Source organism: Nothobranchius furzeri, chromosome 1 (genome assembly GCF_043380555.1).
Source record: "Nothobranchius furzeri strain GRZ-AD chromosome 1, NfurGRZ-RIMD1, whole genome shotgun sequence".
NCBI classification, from domain to species: Eukaryota; Metazoa; Chordata; class Actinopteri; order Cyprinodontiformes; family Nothobranchiidae; genus Nothobranchius; species Nothobranchius furzeri.
This window is the reverse complement of record NC_091741.1, coordinates 59,197,064-59,216,398: the sequence shown is the minus strand read 5'-3', so window position 1 is coordinate 59,216,398 and position 19,335 is coordinate 59,197,064. Positions and strand designations below refer to the sequence as shown.

Genomic DNA, 19,335 nt, shown 5'->3' with positions numbered 1-19,335 from the left:
CCCGGAACTCAATAATTTATATTTGACAGTGGCACTCACGTGGTATATGTAATATTGGAGATCTGTGTAAAGATGGAAACTTTATGTCTTACGAGGATCTAACCCATACTTACAAATTGCAAGGTAAAGGACATTTTTGGAAATACCTCCAAATGAGACATTGTGTGACTTCTAAATTTAAGGAAGTTCCTGAGAATGATATTTTAGGTTATATTAAAATGCCACGTGACCGCCACACTGCTTCGGTGTTTTATAAACTGTTTAATCATGGTTTAAGTGGGGAGTCTTTAGGCATTAAACTACTTTGGCAGCGGGACTTGGAAACAGAATACACAAATGAAAAATGGCTAAATGTCTTATCAGACAGTGGTAAATATGTGAAAGAGGCTAGAAGTAAATTTATACAGTACAAGGTGTTGCATAGATACTACCATACTCCTACCAGGTTGCATAGAATTTTGTTTTTGTATGTTCTTGTACGTTATAAAAAATCTGAAGATAATAAAAACTTTAATTATAAAGAAATAATTTATATTTGGACGAAATTACATTGACGTATAAATAAATGCGTTTTAATGACCCCCCCCCCCCCCCCACACACACACACACACACACACACACATACATTTGTAAACATGCTACATTTAACATATAATATTTTGGCCCATGTTTAGTATGTTGACAATGCTAGTAAGTGTACACCTGCATAGTGACACTGTATTAAAATCCTTGAAACTTGGGGAGTTTTCTGAGATCATATTACATAGGAAAGCAATATTCTTGATTTTAGGACATATAATAAATAACACAACAGATAAAATGCCAAAAATTACGCATCCACAACCACAATATGTAAAATGCGTAGTTGTAGTTTTATTTTGAAACGTTCTGACAGTTCCCAGGCGGAAGTGGCGCTTTAGCCAGCGCCAATTCACCTCTGGCTCTTTCGTAAGTTGGTGCGTTCGTTAATCGTTGCGTTGAGGAGTCGCCAAGCTGATTTAAACTACATTCGCCTGCGGAATAGAGCTTTCTATCGGGCTCTTTAAGGTGTTCATTGCATTATTTTGTGGCCGGCCTTAGCATTGAGTTTGTTAGCCGCTAACGTGCTGTGGAGTTAGCTATGAGTAACCCGAACTTCAGAGACAAAGGTGTTGATAACAGCCTCTGTTGTTGGCTCTGACTTCCAGGTAGGCTACCGAATGGCCGAACTGATGGACGGTGACTTGGAAGATGGAGAAATCTCTGGGTCCAACTCGGACACCGAAATGGGAACGGCTGCAGCAGAACCTGACCGAACCGAGGCTTCCTCGGCTTTTAGCGGGCAGTCCTTTCAGCAACGAGCCGCCACCCGGCCGCCTGCCGCCCCATACCGAAGCTCCGCTAAGGCGGTGGAGTCCAGCGACAGTGATCCGGATTCTTCAGACGAGGATTCGGCCATGTGGCGCCGAAAGAGACAGAAAGTGTCTGGAGCTCCACAGCAGCCTGCAGGGTCTGCTCTGCCTGGTCCGAGGCCCGTGCCCGCCCCGGGTGCGCTTGGAAGTCGCAAGGTAAACAATATTTGGGGTTCCGTGGTCCAGGAGCAGTGCCAGGATGCCATCACCTCAGAGCTAGGCATCTTTGGTATGGAGGGTGTCAGCATGTCCAGCAGAAGTGTGGAGACTTATAACTTTGTTCTAGCCCGAAAGATGATGGAGAAGGAGAGAGAGATGGAGAAGCAGTCAAAGCAGGGAGAAGAGGAGACCATGCTAGATGCTGAACTGGAGGCCTACATGAAGGGCCGGGGTTCACAAGAGAAGGCAGGGAATGATGTTAAGAGGAAAAGACCCGCCAAAGAAAGACTTGGCGCCATAGCTGAGATGGACATCAAGGGTCGATTTGAAATCACTGAAGACGACCCCGAGGACAAGGTGGTGGACGAGATTACATACAGACTGCAGGAGCCTAAAAAAGATCTGATAGAGCGAGTTGTTCGCGTTATTGGATCACAAAAAGCCATAGAACTGCTGGGTGAGACCGCCACACTGGAGGAAAACGGTGGTGTTTACACTATGGATGGCAGCAGGCGGAGGACTCCCGGTGGAGTATTCCTCAACCTGCTGAAGAACACGCCCAGCGTCTCCAAGTCCCAGATCAGGAAGATATTTTTTGAGGAACATCAGAAAGATTACAAGAGCAAGAAGGCAGCGCAGAAGAGGAGGCGGCATGAGCTGGCTAAGAAGATGAAGCAGGCCATCGGCACTCTGAACCTGCATGAGCATGACGACGTCTCCAGGGAAACCTTTGCTAGTGATACTAACGAGGCCTTGGAATCTCTGGAGGAGGCTGCAGAGGAAGAGGAGGCGGGTCAGGAGGAGGTTGCTGTGGGAACCGAGGAGACGGCGGTGGTCTATAACTCGACAGACCTGGAGGTTTTCTGAACACATCCCTGTGTGTGATCATAGAAAACCAGAACTGAGATGAAAAAGGAGCACTGAAAACTAAAGGAGTCATTGAAGTCACACTGTTTGTTTGTATTCCATTTTTTATTTACCTTTAGAAATAAAAGAAACATTAATGCTAACAAATGAAAAATACTCTGTTTGTGTTCAAAATTATATCCTGGATCTGAATTTAAAAAAATCTTTGCTGATTTCAGTATATAAAGAGGTATTGTGTTAGTGTGTCATTGCAGGACAAATAAAAGAACTGTTGAAGAAAAATGTTCAGTAAAGCAGGAAGTCTTGCTTCTGTGATTCTGTCATGCAGAAAGAAAGGTTTCTAACAGCAACACGCAGGTTTGGTCCCAGACAGATCAGAATAACCCCTCTCCCATGACAGCTTTTGCAGTGCAGACTTTTGTCCACTAGATGACAGCAACACTAAATGTTTAAGGTGCTGCTTTTGGATGAACCACATTTACGGCTATTACAGTATAACAAAACATACTATACATACTTTTATATTTTTCTTTCATTTTTTTCCTCCAATTTTTAATTTACGATGGTTTTTGATCATTTTTTATTGTCCTTGTAAAGTGCCTCATGGTTTTTATCTTAGGCCCTTTATAAAAAATAGTTTCTTCATAAAATAAATGCATACTTCGACACTATCTGGACATCAATAAGGCCTGAGTGATGTAAAGTAGAATTTAATAAGTCGTTTAGTCTTTTTCCATCATCGTATTTATCCTTTATTGTTTTCAGTGCTGCATGTGTAACACTTAACAGTTCAAACACTCCTGCACTAAACATCAGTTTCTGATTGAATCTGGCTTCTGGTTCAGACATTTCAACATTACTCTTAACGGCTCCTTTTGTTTCCATATAAAAAAAAGGTTAGTGGACAAAAACTACAGAATCTTGTGTCCTCTCTGGAATAATAGTGATAAGAAATAAAATTATGATTTACATTATTTTTGTTTTAATTGGAGCAGCAAAAATGGGCTTCAGCAAAAATATATAGCAAACATTTTTTTGAACAAATTTAGAAAATAGCAAAAAAGTCCCTTTTTTGTGGCTCAAGAAACAGCTTATTTTCGGGAATGTGGAAAAAAGTTTTTATTAATTTTTTATCTGAAAACGAGTGCCATAATAAGAAATACACAACAGCCTTCTCTGTCAGGGGCTGCAGCAGCAATCGGAGTACAAAACATTTAATCAATCCTTTATTTTTGGTGGGACACGGGCGGATTTAGGACTGAAGAAGATCCGGGGCTTAACACACACACACGCGTGCGCGTGACACGCACTAGTCAACATCATATACTGTATATTTGTCTTGTACCACATAATTTTTAATCTGAAGCTACATATTAAGCATTTTCAGGGCAGAGTATTGTTCCTGTTAGTGTTTAGTGTGAGATGATAGTAAATATTCCCTTTCTTTCTCCAACAACTTTACCTGATAGTAAGCTAACTTTAGGCAAACCAGCAGCACAACAAATATTTTCAAATAAGACTCACAAACCTGAGTCAACACCAGTCTCATCAAAGCTGGGGTTCTGTCGTTGTACTTTTTGTCTAAAAAACGTCCTTATGTCCATCTTCACTCATGCGTTTCAGGCAGAGAGTGTAGAAGAAGCCGGCTGCTGAAAGGCTTCTTCAGTGGTGGAGGCTCAGGCAGGCTGTATCCAGACTACTGCCAGCTGCTCCCTCTCTGTTGGACTTTGGTACTGCATGTTACTTCCACGATCCGGGGCTTTTCATAAAACATTCGGGGCTTGAGCCCAAGTAGCCGGGCCTAACGTCGCCCCTGGTGGGACATGGACTAACTGACATCATGAAATCTGGTTTTTATTAAATTTCATCAGCAAATTGAAGCTGGTCTTTTCCTTCCCATTTTGCTAGTTGTGGTGCTTTAACCTTCTATTTTTTAATATATATAATTTTTAGAAGGAACAACACCCTAGTGAACATTTTTAACCCATCTGCTTTAACCAAGTTTAAACTACAGGTTTTTATAAATGGCCTGTATGTAAAGCGCCATCTACATTCCGCCCAAGGCGCATTACAACACAATCAGTCATTCACCCATTCACACGCTGGTGGGGATGAGCTACGATGTGGCCACAGCTGCCCTGGGACACACTGACAGAGGCGAGGCTGTTGAGCACTGGCTCCACCAGTCCGTCCGACCACCACCAGCAGGCAAGGTAGTTAAGCGTCTTGCCCAAGGACACAACAGCAGCATTCTCTGGTCGGAGCTGGGATTGAACTTTCAACCTTCCGATTACTGAACAACCTGCTCTACCTCCTGGGCTGCTGCTGTCCCATTAGGGAAATTTTCTCAAAATATTTCATTCTATTGGGTTTTAAAAGCTTAACCTTCCCAATCGTGAGGTGGGGAAAACTGCTGTATTATGTCAAATTTAACTCAACAATCAAATATCCTATTTGCCAACAGCTGCATATAAATAAAAATAAAATATATCCAGATGTCCCACAGGTCTTAGGGGGCGAATGGAAGCATTTACTGTGGATTTGAGTCTGAATCACCTTGGAAATGATCGTTATCTCTGCTCATGGCAACCACGTGAAAGCTAACGTGGCAGAATGGTTCCAGATGTCTTTGTGGACATGTCACCTCCAATAACCCGCAGCTGTTCACGTCATAATCATGATAGCACAAGTAGGTTTAAAGAAAGGTGAGGAGAACACACTTCTTGACAGTTTTGCTGGTTCTCTGCTGCCCTTCGAACAGAAAAGAATACTTTCATTTTTCATTTGAATGGTAAAGATGATCAAAGCAGCATTATCGAAGAAGTGTGTGTGGCGAAGGAGGTGACTGATGCTCTGCCTTGTCTTATTCATATGAATTTTTTTCCAGCTGTCTCTGGTCTCAGGACCTCTGTGTCTGTCACCTGGCAACAAGTTTGTTGCCAGGATACAACACGCTGTTTCTCATTTCCATTGGATCAAACAGGATCCGAAGTGAAAGGCTTGTATCCGTTGAAGGGTTGCAGCATGTCAGCTTTCAGAGATGCTTTCAATAAATATGAATGTCTGTTCTGGTGGTCATGCTTCCAGAGGCACCACACATCTTTGAAGTTTTAGCCAATTATCCGGTTCATGTATGACACAGATGTCACAGATCATCAAAGCAGACAAAGCTGCAAAGTCCTCTGTTCTCTAATGGTCCCACCATCCGAAGGCAAACACAACAAGTTGGTAAAGGGGATGTACAACATTCTTCAGTGGGTTTTTAGAGCACATTTGGATTTATTACAGGATTTGTCTCTTCCAGTCACAATAGTTGTCGTATAATCATTCCATCTGGAGAAAAGGGCGGTTCCAAAATCATCAATTCATTGTGGATGTACGTTCATGTTCATGATTACTCAATGTGGAGTTCTACTCTGCACTAGTTTTAAATAAGACTGCAGTTCTTTTCTCTCCCTCTCAGAGTTACATGTTCTCTGAGCTGCAGCATGTGGACCAAAGAAGAGCAGCAAACGTGAGTTAGGTTGATGATGATGATGATGATGATGATGATTATAGTATTATTAAGAGCCAGGGACTCAGTGCGTTCACTAGTTCAAGGTGCAGGCAGCTCTGACTGAGACAAGAAGAGACTGAACAAGCTAGTTCACAAAGCTACCTCGGTTCTGAGCTGCCCACTTCCACAACTTCCCATGTGTGAAAGGGGGATGCTGGGGATGATGACCACCATCTTAACAAAAACTCCTCCCACCTACCATATTCCACTGTGGAGACCATGGACAGCTCCTTCAGAGGCAAACTGAGACATCTCAGATGTAAAACAGAATGCTACCATAGGTCATTCACCCCCTCTGCAGTAAGTGTATTACTCCTCAGCTTAACTGGTACTGGCATTATCCTGGTACACAATAACACCAATGCAATATTCAGCATGTGTTCAATACTTGTGCAATACCGGATTTAACTCGCAAGTCTGCATAATGTTGGAACCCAAGTTCTTTTCTTTTTTTTTTGTTGTGGTTTTTAGTGATTGAAACTTACAATACTAGCTTATTGCTTATGCGTATATACACGTGCCTTTGTTCTGTTTCCTCAAATTATTCTCTTAAGTGTTTGTGCTGCTGTAACAAGTGAATTTCCCCACTGTGGGATCAATAAGGTCTATTCTATTCTAAAACAAGGTAAACAAGTTGGTAGCACAAAAGAGACAACGGTTCACATGCATTAAAGGGACTATATGGAAGTTTGACAGCCAAAACATGTATAGAAAAAATAAATTTCTTCTTCATACATTCTCCTGCAATGCCCTGGTCCTGTAGAACGAGCCCTGGCATTTTTACCGTGATTGCCTGTTTTTCTGTAAAATCACAGAAAAAGAGAGCTGCTCAGCTCGGACTCTCATGCAGAAGTCTTGGGTTTGATTCTGGATGTGAACATAGTTTATTTAGAGTGTATTTTTTACATTAATGGTATATTTTTTACAGTAAGATGCCCAAATTTTAATTTGAGACTCGCCAAACAGCATTGAATTCACAGGTAAAAAAGATGTGGGTTCAACTTTCATTTTGGAACAATTTTTCAAGCAAGGGAAGGGAATGATCTGAGCATGCAGGAGGACTGACCCATCATAAACCTTTGTCGGCTGTGCTGAAGAGAAAGGTACAGAACCAAATTATTTAATTAATTAGCTGCGTGTTCTCCTGTCCTCTGTCCTCCGGGCCACACACACACACACACACACACACACACACACACACACACACACACACACACACACACACACACACACACACACACACACACACACACACACACACAAACACACGGGACTGTCTCAGCTGTTATTTTCGTTAAGGAGTGTGCACGTATAGCATGCGCGCCTCGTGCACGAGCCTACTATTGAAGCTGCCGTTACGCTTTTGGCCTGAGGGGGCAATCGCAAGCATAAAAATTCAAAACTCTGCAAAGTCCCTTTAAAAAAGAACATTTAATAAAGGTGAAATATAAAAACCCTAACAGTCTACCTTTGAGTTGTGGCTCATTTGTTATGATGATGCTGAAATAATACCAACAGGAAGTTTGTTTCCATGTGGGAGCAGCTGACTGAGCCCTTAAAAGGCCCAACTAATGAGTTTAAATCGCAGAAGAATTACAGAGGTGATTAACAAGTGAGCAAACCATTTCTTTTTTGATCGTCATGGGGAATGGGACAAATAAATGGACTAGGTTGGAGCACAACTTATTAGAGGTGCATATTGTGGGCAAAAAAAGTCAGTATTGAACATCGTTGATAATCTTCAAAATATGTTTTCCTATTAACATTTTTCACATTCTATTCTGTCCAAAATGGACTTTCCCTACAAGACTACTAGGGTCTAAAGCATCTTTTACAGTACCTGAAATAAAGGTTTCATGTGGAAAGAATCAGTGTTTTCGTTTGTTAACGTAAAATGTAAAAGTTTAATATTCATTACATACTGGAAAATATGGTGTAAAAATATTGTTTTATTATTGTTGATGATGACGACAACAATGATGGTTCAAGATTCAAGACAACTTTATTAATCCCTGAAGGACAATTTGAGTCAGCATTGTGAAGCAGCAGACACTAAAATCTCTAGGCTATAAAACTTAATCACTTTACATATTCATAAAACCTATATATGCATTCACCTGAAGATGAAGATGAAGATGATGATTTCAATGGTGATGTTGATGGTGATGATAACAATGATGATGACGACGATGAAGATGATGGTAGTGATGACGATGATGATGGTGGTGGCGACGACAACGAAGACGACGACGATAGCTGTACAAAGTTGCTGAATATTGGCAGGAAGTGGAACACAATGTCATATACGCCGATCCAGAGCATCCCAAACACGCTCAATGGGTGACATGTCTGGTGAGTATGCTGGCCATGCGAGAACTGGGACGTTTTCAGCTTCCAGGCATTGAGTACAGATCCTTGAAGTATGGGGCCATGCGTTATCATGCTGCAACATGAGGTGATAGTCATGGATTAAAGGCACAACAATGGGCCTCAGGATTTCTTTTGAATACTTCTGTGCATTCACATTGCCATTAATAAAATGCACGTGTTAACTGTCCATAACATACATCTGCCCATACCAGTACCCCACCGCCACCATGGGCCACTTGTTTTGCAACATTGTCATCAGCAACCCGCTCACCCACATGACGCCACACACGCAGTCTGCCATCTGACCTAAACAGTAAAAACCGGGAGTCATCTGTGAACAAAACGCCTCTCAAATGTGCCAAATGTGAGTGTTTACCCTCTCAGTTTGGATACGATGATAGACTACAGTCAGGTCCAGACCCCAATGAGATGAGGACAACGAGCATACGAGCATGCAGATGATCTTTGCTGAGACAGTTTCTGACAGTTTGTGCAGAAATTCTCTGGTAATGCAAACCGATTGTTGCTGCAGCTGTGCAGGTCCCTGGTCTCAGGTGATCCTGGAGGTGGACATGCTGGATGTGAAGGTCCTGGGCTGGTGTGGTCATAAGTGGTCTGCAGTTGTGGGGCCAGTTGGATGTACTGCCAAATTCTCTGAAACACCTTTAGAGACTGCTTATAGTAGAGACATGAACATTCATTTCACGGGCAACAGTTCTGGTAGACGTTCCTGCAGTCAGTATGCTGATTGCACGCTCCATCAAAGGTTGTGACATCTGTGGCATTGAGCTGTTTGATCAAACTGCACATGCCAGGGTGGCCTTTTGTTGTAGGCAGTCTAAGGCACAACTGTACATTATTCATGCTGTCTAATCAGCCCCTTGATTTGCCACACCTGTGAGGTGGGATGGATTATCTTGGCAAAGGAAAAGTGCTCACTAACACACATGTAGACAGATTTCAGAACAGTATTTGAGAGTCATGGGCGTTTTATATATGTAGAAAAAGTTTCAGATGTTTAAGTTCAGCTCATGAAAAATGGGTGCAAAACCAAAAGTGTTGTGTTTGTACTTTTGTGCATTTTCCAAGTAGTGTTCCTTTGGCTACATTGTGATTTCTTAGTAACTACTCTATTTAGTAAGAGATAAACATCATTATCTTTATCATAGTGAATCTATAATTAATTCAACAGGTGAACTACAAGTCGCACATTTCATGATGGTGATGGTGATGAGGATGATGATGGTGGTGGTGGTGATTGTGGTCATGGTGATGATGATGATGGTGGTGGTGGTGGTGGTTGTGGTGATGGTGGTCACGGTAGTCATGATGATGATGATGATGATGATGGTGGTCATGTGATGGTGGTCATGGTGATGATGATGACGATGGTGGTCATGGTGATGGTGATGATGATGATCATGGTGGTGGTGATGGTGGTCATGGTGATGGTGATGATGATGATCATGGTGGTGGTGATGGTGGTCATGGTGATGGTGATGATGATAATTTCATTTCTCAGCACTGCATAACTGAATATTTAGCAGTTCTCACAGCGCTCATGCTCTTCTACAGGCACACAGAAAAAATGTGGTTTCATAGACTAACATGGGACATGTCCTCATGTACTAGAGACACATTTGACCATGAAAGTTTTCTCTGCAAACGTTTATCTGAAAACAGAAAAATCTAATTCTCAGATTTTTTTCCAACAATACATGTATGAGGTCTCTTTCACATGGATTTCTCACTTAGGCTGTCCCATGTCACAGCAGTGCTGGCCTGCTGTGCCAAATGTTCACCCTTTTATTGGAGTTGTGCCATTCATGCTTGGTGCTCTGAAGGATTACAGTCCCAAATATTGCTAGCATAGTTGGCTGCTAACCCACAGCTAAAAACATCACCCACGTCACGCCAAAAGGAACATTTCTGAAAGGGGAATGCTGCAGAAGATGCCAGTTCTAGTTTATCGAAGGCTGAAAAGACCAGTTGTATTGTTTCAGCTGCACAAAGACATGGCAGCATAATTATGATTTAAGTGTTTTATTTTGCTCCCTGTTCTCCACATTGCAGCTGACGCTAACAGAGAGATACCTTTAATGTGCTCTCGGTTCCTTCTTGGGTTACTTTTGGGCTTTGTGCAACAGTCAGTGGTTTCTCAGGTGTTTTACCAGACTCAAACAGAGCACTTCCCAAGCGTCTATAAACTTGCTTTATGAATGCTTCACCTGTGACTTCTTCGAGATTGTTTTCAGAGAAATTGGCACATACTTGCTAATTAGATGTAAATGTTAATTTGTTCTTCATTTGTATTAATCTGTACAAAAATGGTGTGTGTTCTTCTGTGTGTATGTTTATTATCATGACCTGGTTTGAAGATGTACTGAGAGCACCTTGAATAGATTTTTTTTCACAGAACCAACAGCAGTTAGAGAAATCTGAAGGAGACGGCTGCAGGCTTTTTGATTTGACAAACTGTAGCAAAAACAACCAAGACTTTATTGTAGCTCAGTATTCCTGTCCTTAACAAAAATACCAGTTTTTATTTTCACAAAAAGAATTTCAGAGTCACAAGGTGAAACACAAATGTCTGATCCTCATTTTGCAATTCAGGTATGCTTGTGTGCAATCAAAACGACATCATCAAGCTGCATACCTTTGGTCTTGTACCAGAGTGATGTGCTCAGCCAGCCTGAGTTCCTTTGAGGTTTCCCTAGCAAGCTGCTGTCCCACAGCTGCCTCAGTCGAGCATCTGTTGGCCCAAAGGGAAAAGAACTTCTCAAGCCTAAATCTTCAGAAACTGCTTTAAGCTACAGTTAGCGCTGTGGTTATTTTTTACTTCCTTGTTCCATTCATAGTGGTGCTGTTTTACATTCTCCATGGATAAGCTGACAATCAGGATGAGCTGCACAGAAGAAGATGTCGGCCTGACTCATCTATCAAAACTATGGAATGTAACCTACTGCTTTCTTCTACAATCTGCTCTTTAACTGTATTATTTTCTGCAATTTCAGCTGTTAACTTTATTTTCTCTCTAAGTGTTTTTCACCCCAGAAGAAGCTACAACGATGTTCTGCTGAGCTGTGGTGGCCTCATGGAGGGGGCCATCGTCTAGCACACTGAAGCTAACCACTTAAACATTCTCCCTCTCCTGATAATGGCTTTTTGCTTTCCTTGACGTTGGACGTGTCACTGCTAGTTTACCCATTTAATTAGAGATCCACTAGGATAAATACAATAAAGTTGATCTCACCAAATAGAATATTTACTAAGAAATCACAATATAACTATAGACACATTACGTGTGTGTGTGTGTGTGTGTGTGTGTGTGTGTGTGTGTGTGTGTGTGTGTGTGTGTGTGTGTGTGTGTGTGTGTGTGTGTGTGTGTGTGTGTGTGTGTGTGTGTGTGTCTGCTCTGTCTTCTCGATCCCCAGTGAGTCGTGGAGGATGGCTGCTTATACTGAGCCAGGATTCTCTGGAGGTTTCTTCCTGTTAAAAGGGAGTTTTCCTCTCCACTATCGCTGCATGCTTGCTTAGTATGAGGATTGCTGTACTTGATGCATTTTGCTGGGTTCCTTATATAGGAAACATTATTTCTGATTGGCTTAATGAACTGACCTGAATTGGAATGTTTATTTTGTGAAGTGCCTTGAGACGACTTTTGTCGTGATTTGGCGCTATATAAATAAACTTGAATTGAATTGAAACCTTAATTAAAAAAAACTAAAAACACTCTGATATTTATAGAGTTTCTAATATAATGTAAGATGATTATAATGGAGTAAAATACTGAAGGTAATAATAATATAAGTTAGTAACATTTAATGCTTTATTCAAACATTCCAAGTTTTTTTCTATTTATTTTAAATGTGTTTTAATTTAAGTTCAGTGATTTATTTCATTGTGGATAAGTGTTGAACAGAGTCACAATCTTCAAGGACTCTTGGGATTGTTTGATAGGTGATGTCTTTAACTAGCTTTTATTTTGAAAGGCTACATCTGTTTCATAGAAAGTTTGGTTAGAACATTAGCTAAATTTGTTTTTTTTATTTTTCAACATTTAAATGTGCCAAATATACTTAAATTTCACCCTGAATATAAAAAATTAACCTAGTGTACTTAAAAGTGTCTCTTAATATTTCAATGAATGCATTTAAATTTTATTCTAAATAGTTCAAATGACACATCCAAATTTCTTCTATACATTTAAATAAAGTCAGGTCCATAAATATCGGGACATTGACACAATGCTAACATTTTTGGCTCTATACACCACCACAATGGATATCAAATGAAACAAACAAGATGTGCTTTAACTGCAGACTGTCAGCTTTTATTTGAGGGTATTTACATCCATATCAGGTGAACGGTGTAGGAATTACAACAGTTTGCACATGTGCCTCCCACTTGTTAAGGGACCAAAAGTAATGTGACAATTGGCTTCTCAGCTGTTTCATGGCCAGGTGTGTGTTATTCCCTCATTATCCCAATTACAATGAGCAGATAAAAGGTCCAGAGTTCATTTCAAGTGTGCTATTTGCATTTGGAATCTGTTGCTGTCAGCTGTCAAGATGAGATCCAAAGAGCTGTCACTATCAGTGAAGCAAGCCACCATTAGGCTGAAAAAACAAAAGAAACCTATCAGAGAATAGCAAAAACATTAGGTGTGGCCAAAACAACAGTTTGGAACATTCTCATAAAGAAAGAACGCACTGGTGAGCTCAGCAACACCAAAAGACCCGGAAGACTGCGGAAAACTGTGGTGAATAACCGAAGAATCCTTTCCCTGGTGAAGAAAACACCCTTCAAGTTGGCCAGATCAAGAACACTCTCCAGGAGGTAGGTGTATCTGTATGGCGTTTAAAGCGTGCCACAACCCGTGCACGCGCATTGGGTCCACAGCGTGCGTGTGAACGGGACTCGCGAGCGCAAATATACATGGCAGCGCGCGTGTGAACGGGACTCGCGAGCGGAAATATACATGGCGAGAGGTCATTTGTGCACTGAGAGGGAGCAAACTGTGTCTGTGAGCACACAAGGATGTGCACAAGTGACAAACCTGCGTGCGCGCGTTGTCAACGAGCACACGGCAGAGGAAAACGTGCCCGCGCGGCAGCCTCTGTGCGCGCTCGGCAGCCTCTCTGCGCGCTCGGTTTCTGACTCCTGCTCGCTCGGCTGTAAGGGCTTTTGGCACTCTGGAGGCGTGGCCTGTGGCAGATGTTCTCTGTCCTCTGATTGGTTAGTTCACCCCGCACTTTACCCTCTATCTATATAAAAAAGTCTGATATTCAGTAGTTGCTGGTATAGCTCAGCTGGGAGAGCGGGTGTCTCTCGCCCCGGAGGATCCAGGTTCGAGTCTGGCCAAGGAAAATGCAGTAGCTGTCATGTTAATTTTTCTTAATTTCAGGTATTTTACAGTTGTGACCGTTCAACTGTCATTAAACGTCCGAATGTTTGCTGGGCAGTGTTTTAAAAAGTGCACATAAGCTAGATGGTTTTAACCATATAAAATTACATTTTTTGTGATACTAGAAAAATACATACTGAAATAAATCTACTGGTTGAAAACTTTATGACTGTGATTGTACAATATATGACTCACTAATACACTGCAAACTCCCTTAGAGAGAGAGAGAGAGAGAGAGAGAGAGAGAGAGAGAGAGAGAGAGAGAGAGAGAGAGAGAGAGAGAGAAAAAAAAGTTCTTGCCTCATTAATGTATTGTTTATTTTTTTCAGTATTTAATTGACAAATTATCCTTTCAAATAATTTATTGATGAGTTACATAATTGTCCATTTAGAATTGTTGAATGGACTGAGTAAAGTTTGGTGCACTTTATATATTTCAAAACATGTTTTTTTTATTTTAATGATGCATATAAATAATTTAAATGTTAATTTAATGAAATATTTCTATTTTTTCATTACCTCACCCTTGTTTTGACAAAAACATAACCTTGCTGGATAATATCATGCAGAAACTATTTGTTCACAGTACATGGCTCAGTGAGGATCTGTGTAAAGGAGGAGATACTCAGAAATCTGTCTGCAGATTGTTACAACCCAGACAGGAAGTGGTGGGCTGTAATAAGAAAGGAGACCAAACAGAGGAGTGGGGGTTCAACAACTCATTTATTTAACTAAAGTAAGGATTTACTAAAGCAAGTTAGTGAACAGAAAATGGCCAGTGAGGACTCTCCACCACACAGGAGAGACCCAGTGAAAGCAGAAAAACAGTAGGCTTTGTAGGCAGCACCACACCCTGAGCCCAGGTGCCTCCAAGGCTGCTTAACGAGCTGCCTACAACAGAAGAAAAACACAATTAAACACAAATGAAAACCCAATGAGACGGTGGGGGCATCACAACACGTTCAGGACTACCCAAACACCAGTAATTCTTGACTGCACTGATCTGCTTTAGTAAATCCTTACTTTGGTTAAATAAATCAGTTGTTGAACCCCCACTCCTCTGTTTGGTCTCCTTTCTTATTACAGCCCACCAATTCCAGTCTGGGTTGTAACAATCTGCAGACAGATTTCTGAGCATCTCCTCCTTTGGTATACAGATCCTCACTGAGCCAAGTACTGTGAACAAATAGTTTCTCCGTGATATTATCCAGCAAGGTCTTGTTTTTGTCAAAACAAGGGTGAGGTAATGAAGAAATAGAAATATTTCAATAAATTAACATTAAAATTATTTATATGCATAATAAAAAAAACATGTTTTGAAATATATAAAGTGCACCAAACTTGACTCAGTCCATTCAACAATTCTAAATGGACAATTATGTAACTCATCAATTAATTATTTGAAAGGATAATTTGTCATTTAAATGCTGAAAAAAATAAACAATACATTAATGAGGCAAGAACTTTTTAAACTTGAACATACCTACACCCACAAGTCTATTTTTACCTGGTTAAAACCATCTAGCTTATGTGCACTTTTTAAAACACTGCCCAGCAAACATTCGGACATTTAATGACAGTTGAACGGTCACAACTGTAAAATAATATCACAGGAATTAGGAAAGAATAATATGACATCAACTCTATGTTACTTGGCCGGACTCGAACCTGGATCCTCCAGAGTGAGAGTCGCCCGCTCTCCCAGCTGAGCTATGCCAGCAACTGCTGAATATCAGATTTTTTTATATAGATAGCTAGAAAGTAAAGTGCGGGGTAAACTAACCAATCAGAGGATAGGGAAGATCTGCCACAGGCCACGCCTCCAGAGTGCCAAAACTCCTCACAGCCGAGCGAGCGGAATTAGAAACCGAGCGCGCAGAGGCTGCCGAGCACGCAGAGGCTGCCGAGCGCGCAGAGAGGCTGCCGCGCGCGCACGTTTTCCTCTGCCGTGTGCTCGTTGGCAACGCGCGCACGCAGGTTTGTAACTTGTGCACATCCTTGTGCACTCACAGACACAGTTTGCTCCCTCTCAGTGCACAAATGACCTCTCGCCATGTATATTTGCGCTCGCGAGTCCCGTTCACACGCGCGCTGTGGACCCAATGCGCGTGCACGGGTTGTGGCACGCTTTAAACGCGATATATCTGTGTCAAAGTCAACAATCAAGACAAGACTCCCACCAGTGTGAATACAGAGGGTTCACCACAAGATGTAAACCATTGGTGAGCCCTAAAAACAGGAAGGCCAGATTAGAGTTTGCCAAACAACATCTAAAAAAGCCTTCACAGTTCTGGAACAACATCTATGGACAGATGAGACCAAGATCAACTTGTACCAGAGTGATGGGAAGAGAGGGAGACGGAAAGGCACTGCTCATGATCCTAAGCATACCACCTCATCAGTGAAGCATGGTGCTGGAAGTGTCATGGCGTGGACATGTATGGCTGCCAGTGGAACTGGTTCTCTTGTATTTAATGATGCCGTGACTGCTGACAAAAGCAGCACGATGAATTCTGAAGTGTTTTGGGCAATATTATCTGCTCATATTCAGCCAAATGCCTCAGAACTCATTGGACGGCGCTTCACAGTGCAGATGAACAATGACCCAAAGCATACTGCAAAAGCAACCAAAGAGTTTTTGAAGGGAAATAAGTGGACTGTTTTGCAATGGCCAAGTCAATCACCTGACCTGAATCCGATTGAGCATGCATTTCACTTGCTGAAGACAAAACTTAAGGGAAAATGCTCCCGGAACAAGCAGGAACTGAAGACTGTTGCAGTACCCAGCATCTACGGTCTTCCCAAGATCCACAAGGAAGGTATCCCTCTCAGACCCATTGTCAGTAGCATAAATTCAGTCACCTACAACATCGCAAAACACCTTACTACTATCCTTGCACCTCTGGTGGGGGACACCCCACACCACATCAAAAACTCCACCGACTTCACTGACAAGGTCCAGAAACTTACCCTGGATCCAGATGAAACCATGGTGTCCTTTGACGCAGTCTCCCTCTTCACTTGCATACCCACTACGGAGGCAGTGGAGACTGTCAGAAAACGACTACAAGAAGACAGCACCTTGGAGGACAGGACCAACTTCACACCAGATCAGATTTGCACACTGTTAGACCTCTGCCTCACCACTACATATTTCAAATACAACGAAGGTTTCTACAGACAAAAACATGGCTGCGCCATGGGCTCCCCCGTGTCACCTATTGTAGCCAACCTTTACATGGAGGAAGTGGAAAGAAAGGCTCTTGGCTCTTTTAAAGGGAGAGCACCCAGCCACTGGTACAGATATGTGGATGACACCTGGGTCAAAATCAAAACACAAGAAGTGGAATCCTTCACTACGCACATCAATGCCGTGGACAAAAACATCAAGTTCACCAGGGAAAACATAAAGGACAACTGCTTGCCTTTCCTGGACTGCGCTGTGCACCTTGAAGAAAATGGCAACCTCAACATTGAAGTGTACCGGAAGCCCACACACACAGACTAGTACCTCCTCTTCGACTCACATCACCCTCTGGAACACAAACTTAGAGTAATCAAGACCTTACACCACCGGGCAGAACATGTTCCCTCTAAGCCGGAAGGGAAAAAGAAGGAACACACACATATAAAGGAATCACTTAAAACATGTGGCTATCCTAATTGGGCGTTTATAAAGTCAGCAAAGATGCACAGAAAAGAAGACCAGACACCAGCGAGGGAGGAAAAGAAAGACAGACGCAACAACCTTGTCATCCCCTATGTAGCCGGTGTATCAGAGAAACTCAGGAGGGTTTTCTCCAAACACAACATACCAGTGTACTTCAGGCCCAGCAACACACTCAGACAGAAACTGGTTCACCCGAAAGACAAAACAACTAAACACAAACTGAACAATGTGGTGTATGCTGTACAGTGCAGCGAGGAATGCCCAGACCTCTACATCGGAGAAACCAAACAGCCACTTCACAAGCGCATGGCACAACATAGAAGAGCCACCTCCACGGGACAGGACTCAGCAGTTCATTTGCATCTAAAGGACAAAGGTCACTCTTTCGAGGACGCCAACGTTCACATTTTGGACAGAGAGGACAGATGGTTTGAAAGAGGAGTAAAGGAAGCCATTTATGTCCACTGTGAGCAACCATCTTTGAACAGAGGCAGTGGTTTACGACACCAACTGTCTGCCATCTATAATCCAGTTTTGAGATCCCTTCCCAGATGCCTCAACACCCATGCATATCCTGGGCCATCTGACCTCAGGAATTCACATGATAGGGTGGGGCCAGGCTTCACAATGAGCTCACCCAAAACTCTGGCTGAATAGGACCCACACCCACCCTCACACCTTGGCTCATGTGTTTATGTAGAAGATCATCAGGGGGTCTTTTGTTCCCTCTTCGGGGGAAACTCCCACTGGGTTTAAATCTGGGACTCTCCACCATTTGACCTTAGAACTGAAGAAGCCTCTCGGATGAGAGGTGAAACGTCTTATAAGAACACAAAGAAGTCAAGATGCTTTTCTTTCAAAGTTTAAATTACATGTTTGAATTTAAATCTATTTGCCGAGGTTGCATGCTTTCTGCCCCACAGGTAACAACATTTATCGTAATGTTTTTTTCAATCTAGCGTTTTAAGGTGTAATATGTAAAGAATGTGAATGAAATCCTGTGGTCAGCTTTGGGTACTGCAGTCCATTTTTCCAAACAAAACTCACTTTCTCACTAATGCTCCCTGAGTCTCGTGGCTGTTGCCAGTTACAGATCGGCACCAGAAGATTCTAGATGATGAGCAAAAACAAGTCATGCACGGTGAGTTGATGAGTAGATAAGTATATTGCCATATCTAGTGTTGGCACTTTTGGGTGTTTTATGGCAGTGAGCACTAACTACACTTATCAGTATGCCTCCAGCATTAGAGGAAGTGCACTTGTGTGCATCTTGCTGTTATTGTTTTGGATGTGTTTAAACATTAATATGTATCATTTTAATTTCTTAAATAAGCATGGTTAAATTCTGACTTTACTTCATTTCAATGTTATACAGATGAAACTTAAATTATTAGAATACTTTGTGTGGATGGATGGATGGAAATCAGACTTAGAGACCACATAAAGGCCCAGGAACCATTTCCAGGTGTCTTGGTCTAATTAGCTGATGTGACACTTTACATATAGAATGTTTAACCTTTTCACAATATTCTAATTGTCTGAGATTTTGAATGTGGAGTTTTCATCGGCTGTAAGCCATAATCATGACTATTGTAACAAATATAGGCTTAAAATAATTGACTCTGCATGTAATGAGTCTATCTCATATATTAGTTTCACCTTTTAATTTGAATTACTGACCTTTTGCACCATATTCTAGATTTTCACGTTTCAACAGTCAACTAAATATTTGTTCAAATGATCAGTGGTATTTAGAAATATATCACTTTACAATCAGCACCCCATACATTATACAGATATGTCATTTACATTACTGCACTGGTTTGTAATTTTCTCCTTTTTTGTTTACACACAAAAAAAGCAAAAGATGTTTATTATTATGAACTAAAAATAGAGTTGTTTTTAGATCATGTTC

The 19,335-nt window shown here is 41.7% G+C and overlaps 1 protein-coding gene and 1 pseudogene across 2 annotated transcripts; both read left to right on the top strand.

Moving 5' to 3' along the window:
* The first annotated feature begins 18 nt into the window (after positions 1-18).
* Positions 19-2,706, top strand: phax (phosphorylated adaptor for RNA export). Of its 2 annotated transcripts, none has more exons than XM_054739516.2 (2): positions 19-123; positions 1,188-2,706. In XM_054739516.2, exon 2 carries the CDS (start codon positions 1,200-1,202, stop codon positions 2,415-2,417), a length of 1,218 nt encoding a protein of 405 aa, XP_054595491.2. In that variant the 5' UTR covers positions 19-123; positions 1,188-1,199; the 3' UTR covers positions 2,418-2,706. The 2 variants fall into 2 exon arrangements, with proteins under 2 accessions (XP_054595491.2, XP_054595490.2); XM_054739515.2 differs by lacking the exon at positions 19-123 and adding an exon at positions 911-1,047.
* Positions 2,707-15,777: 13,071 nt separating this feature from the next.
* LOC139068870 (uncharacterized) lies at positions 15,778-18,920 on the top strand (annotated as a pseudogene).
* The last annotated feature ends 415 nt before the right edge of the window (positions 18,921-19,335 follow it).